The 21108-nt window shown below is 36.8% G+C and overlaps 1 protein-coding gene across 1 annotated transcript in view; it reads left to right on the top strand.

The window, feature by feature from the left end:
* PGR (progesterone receptor) overlaps positions 1-21108 on the top strand; it is a 38336-nt gene extending 17228 nt beyond the window's left edge. Inside the window, exons 4-8 of the mRNA XM_075417853.1 lie at positions 6755-7057; positions 9147-9291; positions 11938-12068; positions 16079-16236; positions 18796-21108. Of these exons, the coding sequence (XP_075273968.1) occupies positions 6755-7057; positions 9147-9291; positions 11938-12068; positions 16079-16236; positions 18796-18951 (893 nt within the window). The 3' untranslated portion in view covers positions 18952-21108. The remainder of the gene's footprint in view (positions 1-6754; positions 7058-9146; positions 9292-11937; positions 12069-16078; positions 16237-18795) is intronic.

Raw genomic sequence — 21108 nt, 5'->3', positions numbered from 1 at the left:
TTTTTATGTGTAACATTAATTAAAATTAAGCACTATGACTTTGAAAAGCTGCAGGGAGAAAATGGTGTAGGATCACCTGCAGGAATGATGCATATTTCTTCTGTATTTTTTTTTTTTGTATTTTTCATGAGAACTGTAGCTGTATAAAGTTCTGGATCAGCACAAAGCTTGAAAATACATGGCTAATACTATAGGAGAATGGCTATATAAAGACAATAGAATATGTTCTCAAAGGGAACTAAAAAAAAAGGAAGGGCAAAAACCTGATTTCTTTCTAATATAATTTATTTTAGTGCATCAAACATCTCTCTCTCTCTCTGCATTTTATGTATTTTTTTTTTTTATCCCTGAAGGACGAACTGGCATTACACACTATGCATCATTTCATTATCATGCTAACCTGTGTTCATTCATAAGTTAAAATGTGTATGTAGTTTTCAGACTGATATTTTGATTGAACAGCTGTATACTTTCAGCTCCTGTAATATTGTATGGAGTTGGAGTATTCTGCACACGTGGCCATTGTGTCATTCTTACATTTTATACTTTTGTCAGTGATACAAATCAGTAGTTCCCAACCAGTGAGGAGCTGTTGCTGGCCCTTGGTACTTCATCTTCTGTATGCGACAGCGCTGCAGCTCCAGGGAACAGCCAGCAGGATGAGAGGAGGGAGAGACAATGCTGTGGTGTGATGGACTGTGTGCTGTGTTGTACCCCTGAACCTCCCTAGACCTTCAGCACTGCCCCTGTCTCCAAGCTGCATCCCTGTCACCCCACAGCACTGGAGATGGAGTAACGAGAGAAATGTTAGAGAAACGGTATAACTACAAAGGCAGACGTTTCACCCTGATCCTGAAGGATTGTTTACCCAGGTGATAGAAGAGTCCCCCAGGTTTGGAAGTGAAGAAGACAAGGAGGCAGGGGTCCAGAATGGGCTGTGGAAAATGTGTGGTAAGAGTGGAAACTCAGGAAAGGAGGAGGTGGCAGATAAAATATCTGTCTTGTAAAGTCTGGGACAACTTGTGAGGTTGTCATGTAAGGTTTGGGCAACTTGACCTACAAAAGATGTCCCTGCCCATGGCAGTGGGGTGGACTAGGTGATCTTTAGAGGTCTCTTCCAACCAAAACCATTCTATGATTCTAACTGGCGTAAAAATACGGGTAAAAATTAATTCCTGGCTATGAGTTTTGCACAGCCAAGAGTTTGATGATGATCTAACCTGAAATATGATTTATGATAGCCTGGATAACACCAATAACTAAGCCCCAACTATTTTAACATCACAAGCAGTGCTGTTTCAACAAGCAGAAGTGTGTGATGACTCGCTAGCATTATCTAGTCCTTTTGCTTCAGCATTGTTCTGCATAGTAATTCTACATAGGAGAAGTAGCCAGGTAGACCTGACTTCGTTCTGCATTTTGCCTAGATTTATGGATGCTAGTTTTCCTAGTGCTTTTTAATATATATATTTTGCTCTGGGTGTAGTCACCTAAACCGGAATAAGTTGGATGCTTTTGCTAGGAATATTTATGAGACAGTATGTCCTCAATAGTGTGTCCTCATGTGTGGATGTTATATCCTCACACTTGAAACCAAAACCTGAATGTAAAGGTACTCAGACTCTTAGTTCTCTACCATCATGTAAGAAGAGAGTAAAAACTCCTCTGTGCATCATCTTTTTTATCAGCTAGTAGTAAGCAAGTGTGAATAGTTTCTTTGTATTTAGAGCTAGGTTGTTCTATCTAGCCAGGTTGTTGTGTTGTTCAGCCCTTTTCTAAACATGCCTACTCAAAGCTGTCTTCCATTTTTTGAGGAGACTGTTCCAGTCTAGTTCCTCTGGTTCTCAGAGGGGCATGGGATCTCATCAGATCTCTGCCCTGATACCCGCACCTACCGCATCTTCTGGAAAGAAGTGTCCTGGCAGCAAATAGGAAGAAGAAAATATTGAGGCAATGGAAAAAAGGAAATATCAAATGGAGTCAGAACTGTAGCATCTCTAGTTTTTTCTTAGCTCCATCAGGTGAAGTGTAGCATTTCAGGAGCTCTTAGTGATGTCAACTGTTCTGGGGGGATTAGGAAGCTAATTATTCTATGCAGATTGAAATGGAGTGCTTAATACTGAAAGGGGAAGAAAAGACAAATGCAGACAAAAAAAAAGAGGAAAACTAGAGTGAGATTATATTATTTGTAAATGAGGATTTAAAATTCAAAACAACAAAAAGACTCAAGACAGACTGTTTAACCATAATGCTCTTTCTACTGTTAGTCATCTTTCTTACTTTTGCATTTCTGCCACTTCTTATACTTCCTTTATTGTATCACACGAGCAATATTTCCTACCCGTGACTTGCCGTACTGGTAACACAGTATGATTCATATATGGATACTACTTATTTTTTCCTGTGTTTGCAGCCTATTATATTTTAAGATTTTTTTGTGCATTTTCTGGTTTCTGCCGTTCAGAAATTACATAGGTATACTTTTGTTATTTTAGTCCTGCTACTTAATGCTAGCCTTCGCTTACTAAATGCAGACCTCTAATATTGCTTAATCAAGGTGAGAAAGACTTAAGATTTTACAGGATGTTAACTATAAAATTGCTTAATGAAAGTGAGAAGGTCTAAGATTTTACAGGATGTTAACGATAAGATTCTAAAGATTCTTATTACAGTAATTAAATTAAACTTACTGCTAGGATAGGTACACTTATCTTCTACTGATTGTTACTGAGTGGCAACCATGTATATAGAGAATAATATTATATTACATTGGCAACAGTTCCATTTTCCGATTGTAATTTCAAAGCAATTAAATGAACCTGAACTGTTTTAAAATAAATTGCAGTCATTTGTGAGTAAATCATAGGATAGCAACAAATAACTTCAGTGTTTGATTTTGTTTTTTCTTTCTTAATATATACAAAGAAAGTATCAATGAAAACATGTATTTCATAATTCCTTAATTATCATTCTGTGTGGGAGTGTTAATTGTCTTTGAGTTTTATCATCTCATAACTGGACACATTAATCTATCCCCTTTCTAATCTTCTACCTAATAGTATAGCAGGTAGCTGTATCATTTCCTGGAATAAACAAATACCCATCTTTTTTATTTCCTATCAGTGAATCTAATTTTCCCAGGCTGACTATCACAGATTCCTTGTTCTGCTGTATTGCTAAATTACGACTTTCTTCATTGTTTCAGTCAGCTTTCAGTCCACATTGCAATGATTATGTGGAGACAAATTTAAATTAATTTTTCAGTTAATATTTTCTGAGGTAGCATCAAAGGGTTTATTAAAATCAAGATGTATTACCTCTGCTTTGCTGCTTTGTTCCTTTATTTTGTATACACTCTTCTGAGGTGTACACAGCTTGTTCTCCTACACAAAACGTAAGAGCATAATGACCTTAAAATCAGAGCCATAGTGTTCTGTCAAGAATAATAAATCATTGACATTTTCCACCTGATTACAGGGTATGGAGAAGGACAGTGAGATGTTAGACTTTTATTAGAAACCCAGCAATTTTGATATGTAGTGTCTACTTCCAGTAATGTCCGATTTGCCATATGGTTCTGTACACCTAATTAAAAGAATATTAAAATACAGAGTTATGTATTAAGTAGAAAATCATAATAGATTTGATGATGAGATTAAGTAGACTTTATTTTTTAAATTTTTTTATCTTTTCTAGGTACATGTAGTACACAAACACTATACACATACTATTTGCCGTAAGTGAGGGTAAGGGAACTGTGAGTACTAAGAAGCTGCTTGAGTGGTTGGCTATCTTAAAACAAATTAATGAAAATGTTAGAAAGAAAAGGTGTGCTGTCTAAATATACACAAACAGGTTTTAATATGAAGATGAATGGTTGCCAGAGTGGATTGGTATTCTTTACACATTAGAGGACATTGAGCAAGTAAAGACATTTGTTTATACTACAGCAGAAAGTTTTCTGGATATTTTTATAAGCAGCAGATGTAAAACTAAGCTGTCATCACATCTCTGCTGTTTTCTGTATGTCCTTACAGTTTGCATTAACTTGACATGGTCTTCTTGTATTAGATGGGAAAGTTTGCTGTGAGTTATTAGTAGTTACCTCTGCAGTAGATAGGTAACAAGTGGAGTTTCTTTACTGGTGGCTGTTAAGCAACATAATTAGAAATAAACACATAAGCAATTCTGCAAACCAGTGTGACATTAATTCTGACACATTTAATCACTTGGAAACATGGGTACTTATTAACTACTAACATTTCCCTGTGATAAGCACTCTGTTTGGTTTCTTTCTTTACTTGTTCTCTGAACTGTAAAAGTATCTGAAGCCATTATTTCAGAAAATACCTGAAATCATTATTTATAAACTATCAAATGCATTGTTCCTTCTGTTTTCCTTCATGCCTAAACAATAGTTATTGGGAAATTCCCAGCATGTTTAGGACTATGTATAGCTTTGTTATGATAGAATTTGGCCCTAGGTCTCTTGTCATAATATATTGTCTATTCTTTTGGACTTTTTTTGGTTTAGCTGTGACACAAGGTGAAAGTTTGTGTTTTGTTCTTTACTAAGGAGTCACTAATCAGAAATAATTGGATTCTTACCACAAGTGATTAGGATTGTTGTGGCACTTGATACTAAGCTAATTAAACTCACAATTAAGTTAGTGGGAGTATGACCCCTGGCTTCATTGGATGATGATTGTCACTGAAGAGCCCCCCACTCATATTTATACGATCAATAAAGTGTGTTTCTTGAAATTTTGTATGGTATGCTCCCTTTGGATTTTAAATATTTTTTAAATTTAAATTGAAGTTTTGCACTTTTGTGTACGACTTACTTTTTTTGTAAGTGAAATGCATAAACTTGCATATTTATGATGAGATCATACAAATTTTTTTTTTTTTTTAAATCAGATTTTGGCTTTTTAGATTGTGTTCATCTGCTCAGTCCTCTCTGGTTCACAAACAAGAGGATTGATTCTGCCTCCAGTTATGCCAGTGTACATAAAAAAAAAGTAATAGAATTTGTTCTGTATTAGAAATAATCTAAGAAATATTTCCATGTTTGATGTATTAACCTTGCTTGAAGTTGTGCTACCTATGTACTAATGAATGTTTTCAAAAGGTCAATTTAATTCTTTAAAGTGTACATCCTAGGCCTTCCAAAATGGAGACATTGGGTTTTCATAGAGTTTTCTATCTTCCAGGATAAAGGAGCACCTGAAGAAAATGTTCCTAAGTAAAGCCATTTTTGTTGAGCCTTTCTGGTTTAGTGTGTATTTTGGAAGACAAGGACTTTTCAAGGAGGAAAGTAATAGATGAGTCTGTGCTAGCAGCTCTCAATTCCTTCCACAAACAGTTGGGAACAGACTCAGCGCCTGTGCTGGAGTTTAGGTGTGCTTCCCTGCTCCGGTGCCCTCCAGCCTCTTTGGTGTGCTGGTTGTGTTCTGACAGCACGGCACTACTTTTAACTTAAATAAAAATAGGACAGTAAGAGATGGAGAAGTCTTTGTCTTCTTCCTTAAAGATGTGATAAGTTCCCTTGTCTGATCTTTCACTTGTAAATAAAAGTACCATACTGTTTTCTTTAAGGTTGAAACATGTAAACTTTTTATTTTTCTTTGTTGGCAGAATGATTTATTTCTCGTTTGCAGTCACATTGCATCTCTCTTACTGTCCCGCCGTCATTTAAATCAGAAATACCAGTATCTTTATTGTATTTTTTATTTGTTGTGACACCCTTCTTTTCACTAAGCAAAACTTGTTTGGCAGAACTGAGGAATTTAATGATCCAACAGGGTTTTCTTCACCTTTGAGGGTCTATTTATAATGCATGTCTTCCATGCAGCCACCTCTACAGGGATTTGCCTTTTTATTGAAATGGGTAGTATAGTAAGATGTTACAGAGGGTTATTGTCTTTCAGCCTCTGAAGGCTGGATTTTCTGTGTCTGTATGGTGCACCTCCAGACTGTTTCCATGAAACTAGTTGAAAGAGTTGCTACCTAGAGCTCTATATGTTTGCATAGCCATACCAGATGTAGAGATGGCAGTGCTTATTTTGGGAAGGCAGTTCAACTGTTTTTTTTTTTTTTAGTTAGTATTCTTCAAACCAGTGCAATATAGAAATAAGAATTGCAAATGCTGAGAAATAGAAATTATTCTTTAAAAAGTGAATAGTTTTCTAAGTGTTGATGTGTTTTTACAGTATTTGTTGGCTTTTCACTCATCCCCTGAATTCTATTTTCTTTCTTGTAAACAGGAGGAAAATATTATATTACAGATCATCAAAATAGAATTTAGCCATGAGACTGAAATGCCTTTATGGAACTGGAGAAAAGGAATTTCTCTGTGTAGTAATTAATTACTAGCATTTTTGTTGCTGAATGTTAGAGAGAAAAAAGAAACAGTATCATCAATTAATGTTGAATAGAAACTCGATTGTAGAGCCAGCTGGCTCAGCTGTCAGCGCATGATAGAACAGTGGGAACTGAACCAGAAAACACTTTATGAGGTTACTGTAACCTGGAATTCATGGCAGTAATTTTAATGGGTGGGTGCCATTCATCTCTTGGTGAAGGGAGGAGGATATGAAGAGAGAAACTCTTAAGAATTTTGCATGATTATTTCTTAATTATATAAATAATCAAAAATAGAAATCTTATTCAGAAGACAGTAATCCAGCACTACTGGAAAATATTGATGCTTCTGGTTAATTCTTTTTAACAGATCAACAATTTTATTTTTCAGGTCGAAAATTTAAAAAGTTTAACAAAATTAAGGTTGTGAGAACATTAGATGTTGCACTCCAGCAGCCAGCAACCCTTCAAGATGAAAGCCAAGCTCTAACCCAAAGGCTGTCCTTTTCTCCAAATCAAGAAGTACAGTTTGTTCCCCCAATGATGAGTGTTCTACGAGGCATTGAGCCAGAAGTTGTCTATGCTGGTTATGACAATACAAAACCCGAAACACCAAGTTCCTTGTTGACCAGTCTAAATCATCTTTGTGAGAGGCAACTTCTTTGTGTAGTCAAGTGGTCTAAATTGCTACCAGGTAATAGCACTTCTTATATGTAGTGAATTCTAGTTAAGCAAATATGTCATAGGACGAGCAGTCAAAAGAGAATATTACTGTTTACCTGTTAATTAATTCTTAACAAATTCTAAAATTATTCACCTTCCACTTCATCAGATAATATATGCACCAATCAAATACATTTTAATAGGAGGGCACTCTTAAAGGAATGCATCTAAATGTTTAGACTCACTTCAAAAACCAACAGAAACCCAGAGAGTTCCTGTGTGTGATCATCACAGCAGCCTTTCAACCCTAACCCCTCCTACTCTTATTATTAATTCTTTTGGTATGAAAAAAACATTTATATTTTGGCATAGTCTTAATTTTTATTCTTATTAAGATGAATTTGTGAAAGCAACAGAGAAAAATTGTAATAAAGAGTACCAGTTAGGACTAAGCAGCTCACAAATAGATTGGTAATGATAAATAACTGAATTTATGAAGATCCAAGACTGGGTTCCAAAAAAAATCCATGTTACGTATGTACATGCACTGTATGGTCATAGGGGCCTGATCCTGGGATATATAAAGATCAGTATATTGAGCAGAAAGCCTGGACATACGGTTTCATGCGAGCTCAGTTTGACACTTCACTGCTGCAGGAAAGAGTAGTCCCCATCACTGCTCCTCTCCATTCTAGCTTGCGCTTGTCAGACCTCTTTGCTGAACTGATTCATCTCATTAAGTGAGAAGAAAACAACCCGTTTTTTTCCCCCCTCTTTAGTTTTTGGATGGCTCCATGAGCTGAACCAGTTCACTTGAGGGGTGGCATGAATGCCAGAGCTTGCTTGGAGGAGGTAACAGAACCGGGGGTGATGAGGAACAGGACCACCGCTTTCAGTGGCAGGAGGCTGTTACATTGACGCAGATACTTCATAGCAATCTTTGAAGTTACCAAAGTCAAACACACAACTGAATACTCTTATCTTTAGTTAAATGCAAGAAAGATATTCGTATGTGGATGTTTATTGTTTTTGTCATATTTTAACGCGGCAGCCAGCAACTATGCACTAGACAGCCGCTTGCTCATCCCTCCCCTTCTCCCCAGCAGGATAATGAAGTGAAATGGACAAAAGGGAGAACTTGTGGGTTGAGATTAAGACAATTTTTTAGTAAGACCATAAAGGAAATACTAATACTACTAATAATACTAATAATAGTAATAATAGTAATGATAATAACAATTATAATAATTGACTATGCAAAACAAACTATATACAATTTTTCTCACCACCTGATGACTGATTTGCAGTCAGTTCCTGAGCAGTGACTGCGAAACATCAAGCTTGCAAATTTTTGAGAATTTCTCAAACTCTCAAAAAAACCCTGAACTCCTGGAGAAGTTTGAACTCTCATACCAGACATTCAGACTCATTGGAAAGAGAAGAGCAGGAAAACTCCACGCCCCCAGCCAACCCCCATTCCAAAAGTGAGCATGACATCTATGCTATGGAATATTTCCGTTGGCCAGCCTGGCTATCTGTCTGTCTGTGCTCCCTCCCAGCTCCTGCACACCTGCTCATCAGCTGCATATGAGAAACTGGGAAGTCCTTGATTTCATAGCAACCACTGAAAACAGTGTTATCAACATTCTTCTCCTACTAAATCCAAAACCAGCAGCTACTGAGAGGAAGATTAACTCTATCCCAGCCGAAACCAGGACTGTATTAAAACTGTATCTCTTGTTAAGAACACCGAAGTCCAAGCTATCTGTATTAAATAAGAGTTGGTTGCCATGATTGTGTTACAAACTGTTATATTTTTACCAAAGGAAAATCAGATGCGTTCCTGTTTGCAGAAATAGTCACGTCTGGCTGCTGAGTGAATTTTGGTTTGATCATTTCAAACTATTGGATCAGAACAAAAAGACAAGAGGTTAACTATCGAAGTGAGATAGCCAGTTATTATACAAACTTCACAAACTGCTGAGAGCTGCATCCCCCAAAGCACTTGTCTTTGTAGGTGTTCTCAGTTTTACAGCTTGAAGTTGTAATCTCAGAACACCTACTCAGCTGTTGTCTAAATGAGACTTATAAAGTATTTTAACTTTTGATTTCATTTCCAGGATTTCGGAATTTACATATTGATGATCAGATAACCCTCATCCAGTATTCCTGGATGAGTCTAATGGTTTTTGCACTGGGATGGAGATCGTACAAACATGTCAGTGGTCAGATGTTATATTTTGCACCAGATCTGATTCTAAATGAGTAAGTAGACTTTGCTGTTGCATAATATGAATGACATTTTGAACTTGTTTGTGTCAATGAGAATGTGACTTCATTGAGGCCAAGATTTCATTCATTACTTGTTCTGTGTCAAAATTAACAGCAGAGGAAAGTCCTCTGATCATATTAAAGTTCAGTGACTTTGGGAAGGGTTTGTTAGGAATCCCATATATTCTGTTGACATCGCCAAATAAATGGAGTTCAAATATTAATTATCTAAGAGAAAAATAATAATTAAAAATAATGATGCTGTCAGAAGATTTACCTGAATTCATCTGAATAAGATATGAGTTAATGTTTAATAAATGCAACAAAGTAGGATTTTCTTTGGTCATTGTTTTTTGAGTGGTTTTGCAAATAGTTTGTATATAGTCCAAAATACTGATTTCTAACACTTTCTGTCAAAATTCTATGTTTTTTGAGGTACATTTATTGTTAGAAAATTGTAATAATTTGCCAAGAAGGAATTTTAATATCAAGGATAAAATATGTGAGACTGCTCTTCTCTGGTTGGAGGGGAGGGGGATTGTTGGCTTAGATTTTTCTTCACTATGCTGGTGAATTCAGATAATCTTCATTTCAGTCTTTGACAGTTTTTCAGCTCTGCAAAGTAATATTATCAAAGCTGTAATTCTAGTAACTTTGGTTATAATACATGGGTTGTTTCCAGGAACAATAAAACATAATTTAATCTCCCTATTTATTTTTCCTTAGTTCATATTTGTTAGCTAGTTTTTCTCAAAATCCTAAAGAACTACTATGAGATGAGATGAAATTTAAACAGGTTTTCTTGTAAGACTTATCTGCTTAAGGATTAAGAGGTGGATTTGCAGAAGATCTAGACACGTGAATTTAAAATCTAGAGACATGCACGTTCTTGCTAGTGAAGTTCTTTATAGAAAATATTCAGTGGAACTGGCCCTGTAGCTCTTGACCTTTTATCTTCCAGATGGCTGTAAATCACTGTGAGGTTAGAGAGTAATGAATTCTTTCCTCTCTCAAGCGTATTAATTATGCTATACAAATTGAAATACTTTGAAGGGATGAGATTCAGAGAACGTCTGACTGTATTCTGTCCCAGCATAGTCTGTGATATCATAGTTACATTCAGAAGAAACACAGAGTGAGACGGTTTTAGGAGTAATGTCATGTCTTGGGCTATTACCCTGCATGCGGACCACCGCTGCCACCTTGTGAAGAAGACTTTCTTCAAGATTAGGGTTGACATTTATAAACCCTGATTATACTTCCTCAGGGACAGTTTCTTGTTTGCAGCTCGAGACAATCTACGTTGAGACAGGGGTGGACTGACAGTATACTCTTCTCTTGGTTGTAGAACATCTCATCAGGGTCATATTAGAAACATAACAAAGAAAGAGACATGAAAAGTAGCTGGCACACTGAATTATAGTTGCAACTATTTATTGGGAAGTAAGTTAGCTTTTAGATCAGTGAAATGTGAGCAGCTCCCTTGTCTACGATAGTGTTTAAGATCGTGCTTTCGTGATCACTTTAAGCAAAGGTAAAGTGCTGAACACAGCCAAAAAAATCAGCTCCTGCCTCCCTGCCCTGGGCATGCATACCCATGATTTCACTTAAGCTGGATCAAACACTATCTGGCTGCGCTGTCAAACAGATAAGGAAATTATATGCTTGAGAAATGCCCCAGAAAAAGCCATTAGCTAGCAGATGGAGGTGGTCGCTGATCTGACTCACCACGTGGCCATGCAGGCAGTAATGCCAGGACAGCAGGAGCGCACACCGAGAGGTGGAGAGATAACGGAAATTCCTTCTACAGGGGCAGTGCACACTTGAGTTGTTTCCAAATGACCATGAAACCACAATCCAAAGATTGTTTCACAGCCAATCTGTCGTTTAGTGAACTGAGTTGTGGTGCTGCTTGGGAATGACACCCAATATACCAGAATCTCAAAGAGAAAAGTAAGATGGAAGTGCTGCAAAAAATGAAACAGTTTTATATATTTCCCTGTGTGATTTGTCCTATTTACTTCTGCAGGAGTTTAGATAGGCTGTATTGATATCTAAGTTTACTTAAATACTTTTTGTATATATTTACATTTAACATTTTAACTGTTTCTTCAATGCCATAAAACGCTACACAATAATATCGTTGCTGTTAACAGCACAATATCAGACTTGCAACAAAATATTTTGATGCAGATATTTTTGCAAAACCTAAGAACGAGTTTTCTATAAACTTTCAGGTTTATCTTCAGTTTTATGCTTTGAAATCTTTTCAGAGAATGTAAAAATCTAACACTTCTAAAGAAAAGCAAAGCACTTCACATTAATTATTAGGGTGCTTTTAATTAATAAAACCACTTCTTTTTTTGGTGGTTAGCATTCAGCTTTGATAGTCTCCAGGATTTTTTTTCTAGGCAGCAGTAACAGATTAAACGTCCAAAATAACAGCACATTCATTACGATTAAAAAAACTTGTGTAGGTGAAAAAAGTCAGCAAATTGTTTATGTGTATAACCTTTTTCTTTAGTTTCTGTAATGTGATAATTAAGCTGCTAACAAGTCAGTTCCTTCAATTAGTATGGAAGCCATTCCTTTTCTTTATTTTCATGTTTTTTAATTTTTTTTACCTTTTCTGGGTGTAAGACAGAGGATGAAAGAATCGTCGTTCTATTCCCTGTGTCTGTCTATGTGGCAACTCCCACAGGAATTTGTCAGACTTCAAGTTAGCCAAGAAGAGTTCCTATGTATGAAAGCCCTGTTACTTCTCAACACAAGTAGGTTCTTTTATTTCTTTGTAACATATCACTAGTAAAAAAGTTTTGAACCATGTTGTTTAATTTGACAATTGCTAAGCTGTCTGGCTTAACAAATGGAAACTTCTTTAGGGGGAATGTTAGTATTCCAAGACCTAAAAATATTTTTTCTAGTGTTTATAAGGAAGAAATAATTTATGATTCATTGTTGGTTTTATTCTCCATAAAGGCACTGGGGAAATGTTGGATCCCTTTTGATATATAGCTATACTGTACTACACATTTCAAATCAAATGTGCAGTATTTCTGCCTGGAACCTCTTCAGCTTAAATGTCTCTACACAGATAAAAAAAACCCCAAACCTTACAAGTATTAGAAGTATATTAAAAAATATTTAATAAATGATCAGGGCTAAGGGCTTTTACTTGGCCAAGAACTTAGGGCGTGCTTACTTAAAGGAATTAGGGAGGTGGACATGGCAAACAATGCTAACATTTATTCAAATTTTTATAGTTATAAATAAGTCAAGTTTAGCACAGATATAAACAAATGGAAATGTTTTTCTTTGGTGTGTTTCTCTGGAACAAAGTCCGTGGTCAGTTTTAATCATACACATCTTTTAAAGAATCCAGCATGCAGCCGCATTCCACTTTAAATGGGAAATGTGGTAGTTGATGAAGTTATCTTCCAAAACCTTTTCTAAAATACTAAATATTTTCTAAAATACTAGTACATCTACTGAGGCCATAGTTGTTAGTTATGAATTCATAAATAGAAAGTTATAAAATGGTGCAGGTGCTACTAGAAATGAGAAGAAGCACCTCCAAGAAATATAATTGGAAGAATGTTGAAGATGTTTCTCTATACACTTATGGAGTTGGAGGAGAGATCTGCAAATCCTGCATAACCTCCTTGTTGGTTGTACAAAGTTTCAGTAAAAGATAAGGAACTAAAATTTATTCCCTCTTAAGCTGTACGTGGCTGGTATTTGCATAAGCCGATGCTTAAAAAAACCTTGGTCTCAGCAGAGCATAAGCAGTAAAGATTAAGTTTAGCTCATATGAACATAATAATTACTAAAATAATAGCAAAATACCATACACACTGTGAAAGCAATAAAAATAATGTGGACAAAAAATACCTCTCTGATATAACTCCAGTTGCTTTGTTGAAATTTGAATGTATTGCTCTTTTAAATATTTTCCACCTTCTTTTCATCACAAAATGAACTCTATTACCTAGCTGAACCTTAGAGAGAAGTTTTAAATTTCAGTGAAATTTAGATACCTTTGTGATATTCCAGCTCTCCATTTCTGTCCCACAAAGTTCAAATCAAATTAAAAAAAAAGTTGCAATAGTCCAATCCCTCTCATTTATGAGTGCATCAGTTTAACGGTATTCATCATGCTGCCATTCTTTATTAACTGCATTGCCCTCAGAATCTCGTTTTTAAGTTGATGTGTTTGTTTATATGCAAGAAATGAGTTAAAAAAAAAGTATCGCTGATGAGTTTTGCTTTTTGTTCTCTCCTGCACTTATTGTCTTATAGGAAAAAACAATTTGTCAGATCTTTGAGAAAAGGAACACACCTAACCGTTGTTGCTGAGACAATTAGTAAACGTTTGGTACTGTATAAATACAATTCCACAAAACTGTTTTCAAAAAAACGTATAATCTCATTGTTGCTATATAAAGTGTTTTTTAAGACTGCTTTTATTTTGGTCATGATATTCATCTTAGTCCTCTGCAAATGTGAATGTATGGCCATTTCAAACTTTCATATACGAACAGTAAATCACGTCTGAACTTTTAGTCTCTCATTCTGTCTTCTGTTTGATTTGTTATTTAGATGAACTGGTTTTTACTTCTTATATAATTTTGAAGAAACAGTAATTTGTATTAAACATAACTAAATGTCGGTCTCAATACTTTTCTAATTCTGAATGGAAACCCCAGCCTAAGCTGTAACATTATTTTTGATTTTATGGTTTTTCTATTGAGTTTGCTGTGGTTTAGATGTTTTCTCTGTATTGTTTCTGTGACAGTTTTAAAGGTGCCTTGAAAGCAGAATTAGTCTATGCAAAAAGTGGACCAACATTTTTATTTTCTCCAATTGCTTCCATTTTACAGGTCTTTATTTACTATATGTAATATGCTGTGTTGTAGTAGTGCCCCAAAAGTTTTAAATAGGGCTTCATCTTGCAGAGGGCACAAACATCTAGGAACGAATACTATGAATAGTTCATAAAGACTATGATTTAAGAAAGTAGAGCTGTGCCAAAATAGAGAGAAATAAGCGTATAGCAAGTTCAGTTCTAGCTCTAACATTTTCCAGACTTTTGATTTAGAGGAATTGCAAAATCTTGTTGCATAAGGTGCTGGCTGGGTGCTTGCCACTGAATAAAAGCATCCGCGTTCTTTAAATATGTTCAGGTGGAAGGAGCTTTTGAGCTACCTGTGTTTAAATTGCATTTGTGCATGTAAGACATTGTAATTCTTCACTCAAATAAATAGCTTAGTGAAACTTTTTGTGATTAGATGGGAGTGTGACTGTGCTTTTGCAGAATTCTGGGAAACAGGCCATGTGTTGCTGGAAGAGATCATTTAACTCAATTCACAAGGGAAATGTAAGGACTTAACTGCTGTTTTAGAGATGTAGGTCAAAGACAGCGTCCACCTAACCCTAAATTCCATCAGAATGTAGCTGTCTGTAATTCTGCTGTTAGACATACCCAGAAACATCCAGGCTTTGAAAATTAAGCTAGGTTTCTTCCATGACATAACTTTTTCCCGTTGTGAATATCCCTGCCTGTATTACTCCTAAGCACATTGCATTCTCCACAAAACAGAACTCTTCCCTTCTGTTCAGACCCTCGACGCAGATGTGGCAGGCACACTTTCAGATACCTCCTTTGTCTGTCTGGACTTGAGAGGCCATACTGAGTCAAACCAAAGGTCCAGCTCGTCCAGCATTTCATCTCCAGCAGCTGCCAAAAGAAACCTAACATGGCATCCCTAAAAGCTGGACTATTATTAGATACGGTGTTATAAATGTTAAAAGTGACATTGCAGTGTGAAAAGTCATTGCTAAGAGAGAAAGGAAAGGGGAAGAAATTTAACAGTTCTTTCAAAAACAGTATGTTTTAAGTAAGACTATGTTTTTATGTATGATTATTACAGTGAAGCAAGGATTTAGATTTGATTGCCAGATGGAAATACTTTTCCAAGTTTTATTTCTTCAAGTTTTTAATTTCTTAGTTGCCTTTGACAACATAAATTGTAAGACTTGTGTATTACAATCTGCCATATCAAGGAAAGTAGAGGTTACACCTGTTTCCCTACAATGCTACCAACACTTATCATCAGTGATCAAATATGGTCTCACCACTAGCAGTCACTAACAGGTTCATTACTCAGTGTTGTCTCCGTGTCCTCATTTTGGTCCTCATGGCTGAGCATTAAGAGAAGAATGAGTTGAACCATTTGCTCCTCCTTGATAATTTCTCTAAAAGCTGTTCACATTTAAGACTCTGATAGTGCGACTGTTCTGTTGAGTGAAGGAGGTCCAAACAGGAGGCCTGAGCCCTGGATGCTTTGCTGTCTACGCTCTTAAGAGTTGCTGGTTCATTCCTTGTCTTCATTTTTAAGCACTCCAGCTAGATCTCTCTAACATCTGTCTGCTATGAAGAGGGCTGGCCCTCAGCAGTGTAAAAATAAGCCAGTCCATAACATGTTTCCTCAAGGACAGGAGTGCTTCTTTTGGCCATCTTCTTTTCAGCAGACAGGTGTAGCCGAAGCTTAAGGCTATTTCTAAACATCAGCAGTTAGCACAATTGACTGATTGTTGCTGGTATATCCTTTTAACTAGTTGTATCATGATTTCTGGAGTAACTGTTGAATGAGAAGAAATACCTGGCGTAGAATAATGAATCGCACTGCACAGTGTGAAATACTATAAATTGTTCCTGTACTTTAAGTTTCTCTGATTGCCTTCAGAATAAATTCCAACACAAGTGTTACTTTCTTTTTAGTTCCTTTGGAAGGTCTAAGAAGTCAAAGCCAATTTGATGAGATGAGAACGAGTTACATTAGAGAACTGGTGAAGGCAATTGGTTTGCGCCAGAAAGGTGTTGTGGCCAACTCACAACGTTTCTATCAACTTACAAAACTGATGGATTCCATGCATGACGTAAGTTTACTTGTTAATATGTTTTGCTTTTTATGTAAGAAGGAAGTAGTATTTCTTAAAAGTAGTTTTGTGTAAAGTGGCTAGTCAGCATTTCTAAACAACAAAAGAAAACCCCCTACATTTAGCTATATATTCAGCATCAATATCATCAAATCACAGAATCCTAGAATGGTTTGGGTTGGAAGGGACCTTATAGATCACCTGGTTCCAACCCCCCTGCCATGGGCAGCAACATCTTCCACTAGACCAGGTTGCTCAAAGCCCCATCCAATCTGGCCTTGTATATTATATTATATTATAATATAATATATATATATATAATATAATGTATATTATATTATATAGTGTATATATATTATATGGTATACAAGTTTTAAGTATTTGAGAACCATGATTTGAATGCTACCATTTTGTTTCATTATTTCTGTAGCATAACTAGTACAGTTATGGTTTTGGGTAGGGGGCGGCGTGTATGTGTGTGTGCGTGTGTATACAGGTTCATGGAAATATTTCAAAAATGCAAAGGATAGGCAATTCAAGGTGCAGAATCAGGCTACTAAGAATTAGAGAAAGACAGTCAAGATTGGCTTGGCAACCTTAATTCACAGAATCACAGAATAGTAGGGGTTGGAAGGGACCTCTGTGGGTCATCTAGTCCAACCCCCCTGCCGAAGCAGGGTCACCTACAGTAGGCTGCACAGGATCTTGTCCAGGCGGGTCTATTCTATGGCGTTTTTTCAGTATCTGTTTATATTTGGGAATCGAGTCATCTTTGATATCATAGACATTCATGAGTGTCTTAAAAGATGCAGCTGAATCCTTTCCACATCTCTGAGAATTCAGCACGTATCCTGTTGGCTTAAAACCGAGGAATGACATTGTGTATAAACCTTTGCCTACATGAATATTGTTTTGTAATGCCTTGTGTATCTCTGCAAGAGAGGCAAAAAGCAGTGTCACAGGGCCATACCTGACAGTTTTAGCAAGCGCTGGGGAAGTGGCACTAAGATTGTTTAGGAAGGGTGCGTCTGAGTTCAGTGTTGGTTGTGAGGAGCTCGCAGGCAGTTCAGGGAGGGATGGGTTCTTTGCATGTCTGTATTCTTATGCACTCAGCAAATCTGCATTTTATTTTAATTGTTCATGAATAAATTAATTTATTCATCTAAAACCTTTCATTGTCACTAATCCTCCCTTCTGATGGGGGAAAAAAAAAAACCTTTGAGGGTTCGGTTTACGGGAGTTGAGAGGTAACAATATTGATAATTACGTGGCTCACCAGGTGGTCTGGAGTCTTTTGATCCACTGCACAAACCTCTCCATCAGCTTCTGCTATCCGCAGAACTTACATTCACCATTTAGCTATTACATCATCTCAGATACCAGCAAAAGGAGAATGAGACAAGTACAAAAAGCATCCTCACAGGTGAAGGTAGACAATAGAAAATTCTGGACGGAGGATATGGAGCTTAGCTTGAAGTATTTACTGGTAGTCAGACTGCAGTCATCACTTGGGGCTGTTGGTGTTAAACCCTCCCCTGGAGTTCAGTCAGTCACCTTTTACTTGCAAACACAAGTCCTGGCCAGTGCTACTCACGGTAGCCCTGTGCTCAGGGAACCTGTTTGGATCAATCTTGCTTGGGATAAAAGGTCTTCCTGCCTTACCTGTAGTAATAATTTGCAATCTGAGTGTCACAGCATCTAGGGGAAAACTCTTTTGAGTGCTGGGCTGTAGAGTCAATCTTTTAATTTCAAATACTTGAAGTAAAACAGCCTTAGTGGCAGTGAGTGAGTGAGGCTTGCTGCAAAATACCTGGCAAAGTGATGGTTAGGGTAGTGTTTGGTCCATAGAGTATCTTCATTCAAGTCCCTGTTTCAGCTCAGGCTGATGAAGTGATGGGAGATGGAAGGAAAAGGAAGACAGTCACACTGGAGAGTGCGCGTGTTGTTAAAGTCAAGAGTAGCAGAACTAGTATGACATTTGATAGCATAAAGGTCACAAGTCTTAAAGAAAAAAATCTGTAAAATTGGAACTTCTCAGAGAAGGTAGAAGTAGTGAAATAGTCACATATATTGAGGAGTTGCTTTCGAGGGACTATGGAGTTTAATGTTTGCAGCATACCCAGATATGATCGTAACCAGAACTATGGAAAAGCTCACAAGGAAATAGTAAATGCTGTCCCTCGGAGCAGTGTTTGTATAGCATGTGGTAAACAAGGCACGGAGACGTGTGTTGAACGTGAGGATAAAATGAAAGATTGAATACTTGTTTAGTAATTGCCATTGTTCCTGGTGCATGCCATGAGGGAGGATGAGAACACTTTATAATATGAGGCACTGTTTTTGCATGACCTACCATTTAGCTACATTTATGTCTTTTTGCCATGGGAGGATATTTTAACAGGGAATGACAAGTACCCACATTATTGATTCAAGGAATGGCAGAGGAAGGTATATAATGATGTCAGCTGATGGATGTGTGAGATAAGTGATTGACAGCATGTTTATCTGGCTGCATTGCTGTTAGCCTGATTTATCATGTTTGTATTTTATTAAATCCAGCTAGTGAAACAGCTCCATCTCTTCTGTCTGAATACATTTCTCCAGTCCCGTGCACTGAGTGTTGAATTCCCCGAGATGATGTCAGAGGTGATTGCTGCCCAGCTACCCAAGATTCTGGCAGGGATGGTGAAACCTCTTCTCTTTCACAAAAAGTGAAATGTCTTTTCTCTTATCACAGAGATGATTTCTGGGTCATTTTTTTGTTTGTTTATTTTGGTTAAGATTTTGCAATGTCAGGACTTCAGTATACTTGTCATACTTACCCTGCCTACTGCTTTATACTTGTAACATACACAAGCCATTTAAGCTTGGTGTACATATTGTGAGTTCCTGATTCCTTAACTGCAAAAATCACAACAGGCATAAGAAATGTTTTGTAAACTTGGCTAGGCTGCTTTTTAGATATGCGTAAGAATGACAATTAATAGAGTTTTCAGATTTCTAAGAGCAGTTATCTTATACATTTTTCTTACATACTACACACTCTCAAATTTCTGATATGACGTGGTGTAAACTTTTTACTTTGGTGCATTGTGTGCATGGGTACATGTGGGCATGTGCGTAATACAAGATTTTGGAGGAATTAAAATAAGTATCGCCCATATTTTCTCACAGATATTTCACTTTTTATTAACTAATCTGCTTCACAGAAATGCCGTTTCAAAGTCACCTGTCCAGGATTAAGTAGACATCACTGCAGTACCTTCATGAGTAACTAAAGTGCTAGCCACAAAATATACACTCGTGTGCTTGTCTATGCTCATTCTGCATTGAGACTTGGAGTTCAGTGTACTGAACGGTACTGCACCATCCAGTGCAGCTCTCCTTCCAAAATTGGAAAGCTTAGGAAAAATTCATTGTATATTATACCAGAAGTAATGTGTATGCAAACCCACTCAGCTTCAGTTTGTGTTTTGCTTAAAAGTTCAGCACTTACTAAAGCTAAATCCCTTAGCTATAATCTTGAATTCATCAACTTTAGTTCTGCATTTCAGAGGCTTTAGAGATGTTTTCACTGACTGCAATTCTTAATTATCTTAATGTTTTGAATTCCAATGCTGAATACTCAGCCAGCCATTAACAGAAAATTCTAGCAAGATTAAATGCAAAAAGAAATGGAAGATTATAACTAGAAACATTTTGATACACATCAGAATCATTTCAGTACTATTTAGTGGAGCTATATATTTTGTGTTTTAAAGGCACACCATTATAATTGGAGTAACTGTAAAAGATAAATTGGACTAAATTAGCTTTATACATTCAAGAAGAATGTCATATTTTACCATGGAAATGCAATATTTGACTGAAAAATTATAATGTGGTGGTGTTTGTTCCGTTAATATGGGGTACGAGGCAACTCCTGTGTTTAAGGCAGTAAATTGGGGATACATTCCAGCAACAGAGAAACGGATAAAGCCCGAGAAGAATTTGTGAGTCTATTGAAATATGACAAATTTTGCCAGTCACTAAAAATGATACACAAATTCTCTAACAGCGTAGGAAATGGTGAGTCTTGCTTGGGTACTCGCTGGCCATACGCCTTTGCTCTTCCCTGTTACACGCTGGATGCAGCCATCGTGTGGTAGCATTCTGTGGGTGGTGTGTAACTGGGTCTGCATCCTCGTCAGGTGAACAGAGGCTCGCTGGACACAAGGTCAGCATCCCCGGTTGCATCAGGGTGCCCCTCATATAAATGTTGTTACTTGTTCCTAAAAGTTACGTCCTGATTCTTGAAAAAAATGCAGACAACTAACAACTCAAGGTAGATCTAAAGGTCTCCTTACTATTTCCAGTTTCCTAAAGCCAATCAAGAAGAAGCTATGTTACGGGGATAAAAACGTTTTTGAGATTCCCACATGTAGTGGAAAATCCCCTAGAGCTGGTGCAGAGATGCGGCCCTGGATGAAATGGTCTGAGCAGACTTTTGTGTTAGCTGACTAGGTTCGTCATTTTGAACTGCCCAGAGACAAGCATTTGCTTTCATATTCGATACAGCCTGACTTTTAACTGTGACCCTTAAAGCAATTCTGTTTCAATAAATAACACAAAATTCTTTATTTCTACATACTGAAGTTTTGTTTTCTTTATTTTTCATGGTATTTGTATTCAGTAATTGTGGAGCTTTGCAAAAAAGCCCATTTCAACCATTCCACTTCTGTGTAACAACGACGTTTTCATGCATTCTTTGGGAATTTAACCATTGCCACATGATTTACTATTAAATAAACAGACTGTCTATGTGACTGTTTAGATTAAACTGTTAACAGAAACTTCCCACACTAAAACTTCTTCCTTGACACCCTAATTCTG

This window comes from Opisthocomus hoazin, chromosome 1 (assembly GCF_030867145.1).
Source record: "Opisthocomus hoazin isolate bOpiHoa1 chromosome 1, bOpiHoa1.hap1, whole genome shotgun sequence".
Taxonomy (NCBI): Eukaryota; Metazoa; Chordata; class Aves; order Opisthocomiformes; family Opisthocomidae; genus Opisthocomus; species Opisthocomus hoazin.
Note: the sequence above shows the minus strand (reverse complement) of the source record. Positions and strands in the feature narration are given on the sequence as shown.